At 38.2% G+C, this 13,158-nt stretch overlaps 1 protein-coding gene across 3 annotated transcripts in view; it reads right to left on the bottom strand.

The window, feature by feature from the left end:
• LOC132762072 (protein CLEC16A-like) overlaps nucleotides 1–13,158 on the bottom strand; it is a 76,382-nt gene that overhangs the window by 62,531 nt on the left and 693 nt on the right. For all 3 annotated transcript variants that reach the window (XM_067473092.1, XM_067473094.1, XM_067473095.1), the window contains exons 2-6: nucleotides 9,720–9,848; nucleotides 8,703–8,836; nucleotides 4,728–4,876; nucleotides 3,490–3,595; nucleotides 172–295 (exon numbers count right to left, since the gene is read on the bottom strand). In XM_067473092.1, the coding sequence (XP_067329193.1) occupies nucleotides 172–295; nucleotides 3,490–3,595; nucleotides 4,728–4,876; nucleotides 8,703–8,836; nucleotides 9,720–9,848 (642 nt within the window). The remainder of the gene's footprint in view (nucleotides 1–171; nucleotides 296–3,489; nucleotides 3,596–4,727; nucleotides 4,877–8,702; nucleotides 8,837–9,719; nucleotides 9,849–13,158) is intronic.

Genomic DNA, 13,158 nt, shown 5'->3' with positions numbered 1-13,158 from the left:
AATTCTTTTCAGCCCAAAATAATGAAACTAACTGTACTCTCGCAATCTCCCATAAAAGGTGGGGATGCCTCTTCCTGCAAAGAGGATGTCAGGCCTATGGATAATCGACCAAGATGTCTTTCTGCCATTACGTCAGGTAATGATTTAGCAACAAGGACTGAAAGGGCTTACTCTTCGTCCGTTTTCACACAGTTATCCAGTTCTATCACGTGGCTCCCGATAAACCAGACCAGATTGGAGAAGTAAGGGACAGCGGTTTTATCCCGGATGTAGTGCAGCATCGGCTGGTTATCCACTGGGGAGAAAACCATTTTTAAATACATCTGCTTCCAGAAGAGGAGGAAAAACAAATAAAACTAAAACACTGTAGTTAACGAGAAATCCCTTTCTGTGGTCTGCCCTGTAACCTGTTCTCTTTCATGCTGAATTATCTAGCAGAGTATACATAGAGATTATACATTGCCAAGAGGGAAACTCCAGGCCATGTTTAACATGCTGGAAACAGCTCGCGGCATCTAGGCAGAGCCAAGGAAAACCTCTCAAAAGGAAGGTAAATAAAAGAAACATAAGGTGGAAATGTCACAAGTGATTCAGCGGACTTACATGACACTGTGATAAGGCACACAGCAATCATCAGTGAAGAAAGGGCGAAAGGAGACAAAAACAGACAGCGGTTAAATGGGGTTAGGAACCAGGAAGGCAGGGCATTCTCCAAAGCGTCCAGGAGCTAAAGCAGGAGGCATCTAGGCTTAGAAAAGACAGGGTTAGGAGCAGCAGAAACATCCATGCACCCTAAGACGTGCCAGCAAAAAGGGAGGCCCTCCCAGTCTTATCCCCACATGGATCCCATTTTCTTCCCAAAAGTCTATAGTGCTTTCTGACCCTTTTTGTTTGACAAGAGAATACCACGAGGCCTTTCTCTGCTTTAAGAGGTCTGACATACAGAGAGACATGGGGGACTCTTCCACTAAAGTTTATTTGCTTTAGATGCTTTTTTATCTCAGATTTCTTATCAGCATAAACAAATGCACATGTTTACCTTCCTATAGCTTTCCCAGAGCATCATCTTGAGTATTTTCCCTCCTGTTTCCAACCATAAGCTTACATACAGTGCCAGCTTCACTGTACTCTGCTCTGCTCAAGATACCAAAATGCTTTAGGTCTTTGAAATAGATTTTAATAGTTTTATCTATTTGTTTTTAATTAGTTTGAGATTTAATTCTATTCTAATGTTTACAGTCTTTACCTTTTAAATTGTCTATTATATTGTTTTTAATATTGTTTGCCACTTTGGGTCTCTTTTAAGAGAGAAAAAGCAGAATAATGACAATAACAAAGCTGTGTTTCCTCAATTGTAAGGTGCCATCGATTGTAAGACACAACATAATTTCAATAATATGATCACCAACAAAAATACATTAAGATACACTTACAATTATTAGGCATACCTCAATTTTAGAGATGTTTAAGTAGGAAAAAAGTGCACCTTGGACATGAAATAATAATAATAATAATAATAATAATAATAATAATAATACCAACAACAAAGTAAAAACCTGGCTTTGGGATCAGGCTTTTGGAGAATAGTGCAGTGCAACAACAGATCTGGAATATGTGCAATGACTATGGAACATCTCTGGACATCAATTATGGATGGCATTATTTATATTGAATGTAATGTTTTTAAACGTTTTAAATGCTTAATATGTATTAATTTTAATTTAATTCTAATGTCAATGTTATTGGAATTGTATGTGTTTTAAGGCATTGAATAACTGCCTATATGTAAGCTGCCTTGAGTACCCTTCGGAATAGAGAAAGGCAGGGTATAAATAGAGTAAATAAATAAACAAACAACAACGCCATGCAACAAAATTTGCAAAAAAAATCTGTTCCTGGTTTAAAAGTGTTAGTTCCTGTTTAACTCCTGTTTAATTGGTCCTTACTTTGAAAGTAGTTGTTCTACTCCAGAAACATTGTTGTTTTTGCGACTGCCACAAACTATGTTGTATTAGTTGAGACTTGATGATATATTCATTGAAAAACTAGAGCAAAATGTGCTGCAGGATGTCTCTCCCACAAGACAAAGACAAACCTTTTCCATGTTTTTATGATAGTACCAATTAGGAAATGACAGTTATAACCCAGGAACAGAAATCGTGTTACAGAGTGTAATCAATTCCTAGACCCAATACCCACCATGTGACCCCTTGCAGTTAAGAACATCATCTTTCAAGGAATGTATCTGTGCTCAATTCTGGGCACCTCATTTTAGGGAGCATATAAGGAAGTTGGGGCAGGTTGAGAGAAGGGCAATGAGGATGCTAAGCAATATGGATAGCAAAACGTGGGAGGAAAGGTTGAGAGAGCTGGCATCTTCAGCTTGGTGAAGAGAAGGAAGAGGGAGGACATGAAGGGTATCTTTAATTATCTAAACCAGGCATGGGCAAACTTCAGCCCTCCAGGTGTTTTGGACTACAACTCCCATCAATTCCTAATCGCTACTGATCGAAATTAACTATGAGGGCTATCAAGGAGGGAGCTCTCAGCAGAACTTAGAGGGAAAGACCAGGTCTAACAGTTTGAAGCTAATGTTCTCATGATGAACATTATAAGGAGTCTGAGCTGTTTGAGAGAGGAACCAATTCCCCAAAGAAATTGGTCCCCAACTCTCAACAGGTTCCAGATACTCTACTACAAAGCAGGGGAAAAGCAAAGCCCATATTTCCTGTGAATGGAAATACTTTTGTTGCAGAGTGACATGTTCTTCATTGATGAACAGCTGTAGTTGCGTGACACGGACACGTAGCGAGTGGAAAGCAAAACAGAAAACATGCAGCACCTTGAAGCCTGGCCTACTTTATCTGGCAAGAGGCTTTATGTATTTCTGAAGGAAGCTGCTGCCTGTGAAGCGGGTGCCAAATAAAACCTGCTAATCTCAAAGGAGTCACGGGACTTTGTCCTTTTTGCTGCCGCAGACTTCCACGCCTACGCTCTTGAAAAACAGTAGTCAAGTCAACAGATGTTTCTGTGTTTATGTATAGATGTAAAATCTAGGCAAGCGTGACCTCTAGTGGCAATGGCCAGGGAACTCTTTCACGCATGTCCCATTGCACTTTCAATGGGAGAAGAAAAGAGGGCCAAAGATCCAACTGTGGGCTTTGAATCTGGCTAACCTCTTCTTTCTCATTTCAGAGCCTTGTGACAATAAAACCCATTAGAGATGTTTTTCTAGCCCTCAGAGGTGGGTTTTTTGTAGGATTTGGAGAAAGGGCTGCTGGGAGAAGATTCAGCAGGAAAACAGTACTGAATTATAGCCAGTGATTCAGAACAAAAAGGCTTTCATGAGTCTAATACAGACTTTTATAAAATACCATTTTGCATTGTCAAACAATACTATGGTAAACCTGCAATGCGGTCAAGGCTGGAGCCACCTCCCTCTGTATGACCTATTTAACTTTCTGAGGGTTCAAATTTCAGGAAACATACCTTTGTAGACATTCAGTGTTATTGTCCGGACTGCAATCCTGACCATACTTTCAGGGTGGTTGAAGAATTTAATGGCCTCCGTATACAAAGCAAAGTCATTTGTGTGCTGAAAAAGAAGAGAGGGATTATTGGGCTCATGGTTTTCTAGTTGTGTCCTTCAATCCATTTTCCTCCAATAGGATGCAATAGAAATCAACAAACAGCAAAATCTCAACAGTGTAAGGACCCTAGAAGCATTAAACTGAAGATTTATCTTTCATGACATGTCAAATAATTCAAAAGGAGCAAGAGAGAGAAAAATGTGACATACCCATATATACTCAAGTATAAGCCGACCTGAATATAAGCCGAGGCACCCAATTTTATCACAAAACTGGGAAAACATATTGACTTGAGTATGAACTGAGGGTGGGAAATGCAGCACTTACTGGTAAATTTCAACATAAAAATAGAAAACCATAAAATTACACTGAGGAATCAGTAGGTTAAATGTTTTTGAATATTTACGTAAAACTGTAAATTAAGATAAGACTGTCCAACTCTGATTAAACCATTATTCTAACTTTCCTCAATGTAAATGTGTTTACATATCCTTCCAATAATAATAGAGTAAAATAATAAATTTAATAATAATAGAGTAAAATATTGGAAATGTAATAACAGTAATAATAGAGTGAAATGGTATATATAATAATAAATAGAGTAAAATAATAAATGTAATAACAGTAATATGATAAAATAACGTAAATGTAATATAATAATAATGTAAAATAATAAATGTAATAATAATAATAACAGAGGAAAATAATAAATAACCTTGACTTGAGTTTCTCAGCCCTTTTTTCAGCCAAAAAAGGGCTGAGAAACTCTGCTTATACTTGAGTATATACGGTATTTACCAATACTGTAGAGAGAGAAAACGACACTAATATGAGGCAAGAATGAAATTCCAACTAAAGGAAGACAGCACAGCATTTTCCACTTTTCACAATAACAGTATTATTATATTATTATGTTTATTTATACCCTGCTTTTTCTCTCGACAAAGGAGACTCCAAGTGGCTGACATTAAAAGCATTTCAATACATTTTAAAATCTACAAATATACAACATTAAAATAATATTAAATTATCACTGGTATTAAAAAAAATTCACAGTTTAAAATCCACAAAAACTGATTAAAAACATATTCTAAAACAGTGGCATCTGAATGTGGTATGAAGTTATTGGCCACTTACCTCATTGTAAAAGAAATGTACAGTGTGGTTGTTGAGCTTCAGGGAAAGTGTTTTCAAGAAGGAAATATAGTACGCCATGATCTCTTCATCAGAGAAGTCAAATTTATGCACGATGATAGAATTTACGTAGTTATTGGAGAGCAGATAGTCTGAAAGAGAGGGGAAGAAAACACATGTGTCATATATACACTGAGCCCATGCTTTCAAACTCAGAATCAAGATATTTAGACCAAGCATGATGTCTCAAGGCGGCACATCATCAAGAGGAAGAAAACAGAGGGAACCAATGATATTCACCTGTAAATGGACATCCTGTGTTTACTACTACAACAACAACATTTATTATGGTCCAAAGACCCTTTTTGCTCTATAACTGTACAAAATATTCAAGGTTAATAAGATTAACAACAGCTGACTGATTTAACACACAGCTGGATGAAATTAGCAACAGTTAAAACTGATTAAAATACGGGATTAAAACGGATTGAAATCATACAAGATGCTATGAACATAGGTAAAAGACTACAAAAGGCACCAGGCATGTTTCAGCCTGTGTCCAAAATTGAGAATTATCTAATCCTGGGTGCCTCAGAAAAATACTTGGCAACAGCCAGGGCCATGTGGGGATGATCATCACCAAGTAAAAACTTCACATAAAATTTCACTGAACTGGCCAGTAAGTTTCTCAGTAGGGGATTAATTATGTGTACTTGAGCTTGTTCATAAAAACTGCATGACTACCTGTTGCATGAATTTGGTAGATACAGTCTACTTCCTGTTTGTTCCATGGGCAAAGTCTTTCGTCATATGGGATACCTGCAAATCTCCCACACAACATATGATTATGTTGTTTGTTGTTTATGTTTTGGTTTTATTTTGCTGTAACATGTTGTCCGGGCTTGGCCCCATGTAAGCCGCTCTGAGTCCCCATTGGGGAGATGGTGGTGGGGTATAAATAATAATAATAATAATAATAATAATTATTATTATTATTATTATATATTACGCTTTGCCTTGGAAAATAGACAGTGGTATTTGGCACAGTCAGGTTATTTACATAATTTGCTGCATGGAAAGGCCCAACATAATGTATGGACAGGGCACTTGGGGAGCAAGATACATATGAACAAGAGCACAGCTCACAAAAAGCAATATCCCACAGTCTCTGTTTGATTGATTTGAGAGCCATATCAAAACCCAGGTGAGTTAAGAAGGATGAGGAAAGGCCGATGGAGGAGGCTTTCTTATAGTTTATCTTAAACCAGCTGCTTATATGTTCATCCTGAGCTAAGTGGTGAATTAGATGGATCCTAGACTGAAAACTCTTATCTTGAGCCAATATTTAAGTGCTTACCATCAGGTTCTAATTGACAAAGGTGGTTCCTCGGATTCAAGTAGCAAGACACAAGATGGTACACATCTGGGGAACTGGAAGAGGGCTCTCAAAAACTGTGTTTGCTGTTGGTTTATTTTTGATGTTAAGCCATCAAGCACAGTGTTTACTATATTTTAATCTTTTTTCCTGTGTATTTTATTAGATGTATTTCACAGAAATAAATTTCAAAGGCTCCTTCTTTGGAGGCTTTTAAACAGAGGCTGGATGGTCATCTGTCGGGGGTGCTTTGGATGCAATTTTCCTGCTTCTTGGCAGGGGGTTGAACTGGATGGCCCACGAGGTCTCTTCCAACTCTATGATTCTATGATTCTATATGTTTGACCTATGTTGTGTCCTGCCTCGAAGAGAGGCAGGTAAGATATAATAGTAGTAATAATAATAATAATACTCAGTACAAAGTTTCACCCTGCCAACCTGTTTGTTAAGGTTTGAATCTCCAGCTCTATTTAATCTCAGATAAGAGAAGCTTTAGCTTGGCGGAAGACACAGATGCACACACCCTTTGAACTGGAAAAACATGCCATAGTCATACAAAGCAAGCTTCTCCCAAGCAATCCAATACAAGCTCCCAAAACCAGCATGACTTTAGAAGGCACCGCATCCCTTCCAAATTTCTTTCTCTTGCTCCCCCCCCCCCCAAACTTTCAAGTTAACAAACAAAGAGCAAAAATAAGTATCTACAAATACTTGGAACCAGGAACCAAAGTTGTATAAAATCTTTACATACACACAAGTCTTTCATTTAAATTCTTGGTATTTCTTTTATATTTAGAGTGATTCCATTAGTTTGCATTAGGAATAGCTGCTGAATGCATGCTGTAATACAGCTGCACTGCTCCAAGTCTTGGTTATTTATCCGTTTACCTAAAACATTCGCAATATTGCTTTCCATTTTGTTTAGAAGTAATGGTTGGTTCCTTCATTTCGCCCAGGAGAATCCTAGATTATACCTAAAAACTGGTTTTGAATTGGTTTTAAGGATTTTAACTGTTTTTTTTCAAATACCATTAATATTTAATTCTATTTTAAGGTTTGTATACTTTTAGGTTTTATATTGTATTGCACTGGTTTTATTGATAACCCACTTTGAGATAGAAAAACAACAAATACTCTATATGCTCATGTATAAGTCTATACATTTTAGTAAAAATAAATCAACTCAAAAACTTGGAACTACTTTTGCACAGGTCAATGTGACTATTGTACATTAACTCTTACCAAAAAAGGAACCATCCCCTTCTCTAAGTAGAATCATGACAGAAGAGAGCCTCAAGCCATGAGGAGAGGCAGGTAAGAAATAAAACTGTATTATTATTATTGTTGTTGTTGTTGTTGTTGTTGTTGTTATTATTATTATTATTATTATTATTATTATTATCCACTCCCCTCTCCATGGAATAACCCTCAATGTATCCAGGGGTCATTAAGAAAAATCCATACTATTGGTCCTCCAAAATTCAGTCTCGACTTCTACATGAGGCCAACTTATGCATGAATACAGGCAGTCGAGTTAAAAAAAGACTTCTAGTTAAGAATGGGGCTAAGACAACAGTAAGTGAGACAAATCTACTCCTCAGAAGGGAAATCCACTCTTGGAAGAGTTATTATCATGGAGAAAAGGGGTCTCCACTAAAGCTTGATCTCCAATCCTTGTTTCAACAACAAGCCACATTTTTCAAAATCCCATTCCCACAAGAACAGAAAGTGGGGTGAAATCTTCCGAACAGGGGCACAGACAGCAAACCAAACACTACAGGGGTGTTAACCCTTCCCTATGCTTTCAAAGCCACTTAAAACATGTACCTGTTCCTATTTACTGTATATATTCGAATATAAGTCAAGTGTTTCAGCCCTTTTTTTAGGCTGAAAAAGCTCCCCTTAGATTATACCTGAATCAAAGTTATTTATTATTTTACTCTATTATTATTATTACGTTTATTATTTTACTCTATTTATTATTATTATTATTACATTTCCATTATTTTACTCTATTATTATTTTATTACATTTACTATTTTACTCTTATTATTACAAATATATTATTATGCTTATTATTTTACTCTAATATTACTGTTATTATTGCATTTCCATTATTTTACTCTATTATTATTTTATTACATTTATTATTTTATCTCTTTATTATTATTGGAAGGATACATAAGCACATTTACATTGAAGGAGGTTAGAATAATGGTTTAATCAGAGTTGGAGAGTCTTATCTTACATTACAGTTTTATGTAAATATTAAAAACATTTAACCTACAGGTGCCTCAATTAATGTAATTTTATTGGTATCTATTTTTATTTTGAAATTGACCAGTAGCTGCTGCATTTCCCACCCTTGGCTTATGCTCGAGTCAATACATTTTTCCAGTTTTTTATGGTAAAATTAGGTGTCTTGGCTTATATTTGGATCGGCTTATACTCTAGTATATATGGGTACATATAAATTCATCTTAAGAATAAACTTACAGAGTCTTTCTTGTTCATAACTTGAGGACTGCCTGTATATCTGGGAACAAAAGACAACCAGAACCAAGCAGCTTTGAGGAAGATGACATGAATGCGCTCACACTTACAGAGAGACGTTTCATGGCTAATGTTCTCAAAGAGGATGTTCAGCGTCTGTAGAAGCTGCACACAGACATACCGGCCAGACTTCTGACGCAGGATGTTCAAGAAGTACACAAACATGTTCTTCTCCAAGAAAAAGCTGAGGGGAAAGCGTCAAAGGTTGATTTCTTGTGACATTTTATTGAAGGTGTCATTCTTGATTTGTAAATCACTGAGCCTTTGTTTCAGCAGCCGTTGTTTTACAAGGTCTTTCTGTCTGGTGTACTTTTAAATAGCTTGAAATCCATATATATATATATATACATATATACACACACACACACACACACACACACACACAACTAGCCGTCCCCTGCAACGTGTTACTGTGGCCCAGTCAGTGTGTGTTTTGTGTGTGTATATATGTGTGTATATGTATGTTTGCGTATATATATATGTGGTTTTGTGCATGCATTGTAATATTTTTTTTTTTGCTTTTAAAGTCTTCTGCTGTGTTTTTCAGTATTTTATGAATGGTGGTCACTCATTGGCCTGATATGTGTATTGTGTCCAAATTTGATGTCAATTCGTCCAGTGGTTTTTGAGTTATGTTAATTCCACAAACAAACATTACATTTTTATTTATATAGATATATACTATATATATCTACAGGGACTATATATATCGACAGGGAGCTCTGGCGTGGGCTGGTCCATGAAGTTACGAAGAGTTGGAAATGACTGAACGAATGAACAACAACAAATACTATATATACAATTTAATGTTATTAGGGGAAGAGGGGTTGGAGTTAATCTTCAGCTCTTGTGATTTCTGGATTTCCTAAATATGTACAGAACTAGAGTCCATGTCACCAGATTAATGGTTGTGATTCTAAACATCATCCCCTTTGGAATAAGCAAAACTGAAACGAGTCAATGGATTTTTCATTATATATAACGCAAATTAATTTTCCCCCTCCTGCTGCAAGATCAAGCTTTTAGAGTACCATCCCACATACAAAGGCATTGCCATTCAAACTTACTCAAAGACGGAACTGTCATTTTGGTCTCCCCATATAAGGATCTCGGTTATAGAGCGAATGGTCTCCACTAACAGGTTGCGGTTGTGATCGGTCACAGTGGTATTTTTGGTCAAAACGTGGTACATATACCTCAATGAAGAAAAAGGGGGTGGGGGGGGGGGAAGGAAAGAGTTTATCTCGGATCACATGAAGGCAACATTCATTTCTATTTATTTTTTGTATCTATTTGTGGCCTTCCTCTTTCAAGGCAGAAACCAACACAAATGGAAATAAAATGCTGCTAAGGAGCAATTGCAAGGGAATGGATCAACTAAAAAACAAATGAACATACTTAGAAATAAAAACAAGGAATGAATGACTTCTAAACTGCTTTAAGAAACATAAACAAGAAATGTCTAGATGTCTGAAACCACTCTGCTACTTTATTTGCAACAAAGAGAAACAAATTGTTTTAATTGTTTTCAGTTTTTAAAAAGCTACATATTTGGCCTTGACTTTGCAAAGATCCTTGGGCAAAAGGCCTCTTTTTCTGTTTGGAAGGAAATTAAAAGAGAACTTTAATGAGGCTAAACACTTGAGCAATCTTTAAAAATTATTGTTTACAATGACATTCTCGTCCCATGTGATTTGTACATACGCACTCAAAGGATATAATTACACAAGAGAATGCATGGCTTTGTTTACTCCTGGCCTTCACAAGTGGCCTATCAGCTCCACAATCCACCGTAGTCAAGAACCATGGGAATTATAGTCCCATTTATTCCCTTTCGGGGGGGCCATTGGACCCAGAATTGACCATGGCTGAGGAGAATGGAACGTGTAGTCCTATCAACCCCAGTGTCTTACTACAGACAAGGAACAAGGGGTTTGTAGTCCCATTTATTCTATTCCTTCTCAGTGGGCCCATGGGACTCAGAATTGATCATGGCCAAGGAGAATGGAACGTGTAGTCCTATCAACCCCAGCATCCACTACAGAGAAGGAACAAGGGGTTTGTAGTCCCATTTATTCCTTCTCAGGGGGCCCATAGGACTCAGAATTGATCATGGCCAAGGAGAATGGAACGTGTAGTCCTATCAACCCCAGCATCTACTACAGACAAGGAACAAGGGGTTTTTAGTCCTATTTATTCTTTCTCAGGGGGCCCATGGGATCCATAATTTATTATGGTTGAGGAGAATTGAACCTGTAGTCCTATCAATCCCAGTATATACTACAAGCAAGGAGTATGATGTTTCACTACAGACGAGGAACAAGGGGTTTGTAGTCCCATCTATTCCCTCTCAGGGGGCCCACTGGATCCAGAATTCTGGCCCAGGTTACCTGTCTGAACGTATCTCCCATTACAAACCATCACAAAGTTTAAGATCAGCTGGAGGCCCTGCTCTTGATCCCACCACCATCGCAAACGCAGACTAGTGGGGACATGGCCTTCTCAGTGGTGGCAGACGACACCAAATGGGGAGGGATAGCCAATACTCCAGAAAACAGGAGCAGAATTCAAAACTATCTTAATGGATTGGAGAGATGATTGGCCAAAACTAACAAAATTAACTTCAACAGTGACAAATGCAAGATACTCCACTTAGGCAGAAAAAAAAATGAAATGCAAAGATACAGAATGGGGGATGATGCCTGGCTTGAGAGCAGGACGTGGGGAAAAGATCTTGGGAGTCTTTGTGGACAACAAGTTAAACATGAGCCAACAATGTGATGCGGTGGCAAAAAAAGCCAATGGGATTTTGGCCTGCATCAGTAGGAGTCTAGTCTCTAGATCTAGGGAAGTCATGCTACCCCTCTATTCTGCCTTGGTTAGACCACACCTGGAATACTTTGTCCAATTCTTGGCACCACAATTCAAGAGAGATATTGACAAGCTGGAGGAGGGCGACTAAAAGGATCAAGGGTCTGGAGAACAAGCCCTATGAGGAGCAGCTTAAAGAGTAGGGCATGTTTAGCCTGAAGAGAAGGCTGAGAGGAGATATGATAGCCATGTATAATTATGTGAGAGGAAGCCACAGGGAGGAGGGGACAAGCTTGTTTTCTGCTTCCTTGAAGACTAGGACGCGGAACAATGGCTTCAAACTGCAAGAGAGGAGATTCCATCTGAACATGAGGAAGAACTTCCTGACGGTGAGAGCCGTTCAGCAGTGGAACTCTCTGCCCCAGAGTGTGGTGGAGGCTCCTTCTTTGGAAGCTTTTAAACAGAGGCTGGATGGCCATCTGTCAGGGGTGCTTTGAATGCGTCTGGGCAGGGGTTGGACTGGGTGGCCCATGAGGTAACAACTCTATGACTCTATGTGGTCTATCCAATGCAATTTTCTGAATCAGCACCCCAAATAACTAAAGCGAATCTAAAGTTGACCAAAAACTGATTCCTAACCCTTTGGGGACTAATATTGGAGAGTGGTCGCTGGTCATTCATAGAATCATAGAATCAAAGAGTTGGAAGAGACCTTATGGCCCATCCAGTCCAACCCCATTCTGCCAAGAAGCAGGAATATTGCATTCAAATCACCCCTGACAGATGGCCAGATCCAGCCTCTGTTTAAAAGCTTCCAAAGAAGGAACCTCCACCACACTCCGGGGCAGAGAGTTCCACTGCTGAACGGCTCTCACAGTCAGGAAGTTCTTCCTCATGTTCAGATGGAATCTCCTCTCTTGTAGTTTGAAGCCATTTTTCCACATCCTAATAATAATAATAATAATAATCTATATAAATAAAAATAGTTATGAAGATAGTGCCTGTTCCCAGTGAACAAGATTGCAAGAGCCTATAGACTGTTAAGAAAGCTTTAAAGTACCTGTTTGTTTTTGATCAATAAAGAACTTTGTTGGATTTACTTTAAGCCTCTACAGAACTTTGTTTTGGGGAGGTCCAAGGGCCTTTAATCTGAGGCAGCCCCGGCGTCCCGTTGGGCACACAGAATTTATGTCCTGTCTACAGTCATATGCACAGGCCCAGCGTGCGACAGCACAATGATGCTTGAATTCAATTCTAATTAGTAGCTATTGGCTCTGTTGTAAGTTCCTATCTGCATTTATAGCCTTTGGATCCAATTCCTGTGAATAGCTTAGGCTCTGTAGTTCTGTCATTACAGAACTCCTCTCACTCAAGCATCATAGATAAGAATAACACCTGAAGAAGATATTATGAAACAAGGGAAACAACCCGGGACACCTTGTTGCGTTGCTGTTCCTGACATTATATATTGACGAAGAACCTTTTACAACATAGAAATTGTTGTCTTAGAAGCTGAAATCTCCTTATATTGCATTTAACAATATTTGAGTTACTATTTCTGACGTCATGTAGCTATGAAGAATCTCTTAGAATCGTAGAATCAAAGAGTTGGAAGAGACCTCCTGGGCCATCCAGTCCAACCCCATTCTGCCAAGAAGCAGGAATATTGCATTCAAATCACCCCTGACAGATGGC

The sequence above is a fragment of the Anolis sagrei genome, chromosome X (genome assembly GCF_037176765.1).
Source record: "Anolis sagrei isolate rAnoSag1 chromosome X, rAnoSag1.mat, whole genome shotgun sequence".
Taxonomy (NCBI): domain Eukaryota; kingdom Metazoa; phylum Chordata; class Lepidosauria; order Squamata; family Dactyloidae; genus Anolis; species Anolis sagrei.
The sequence above is the reverse complement of the archived record's forward strand: the minus strand, read 5'-3'. Positions and strand labels throughout refer to the sequence as shown.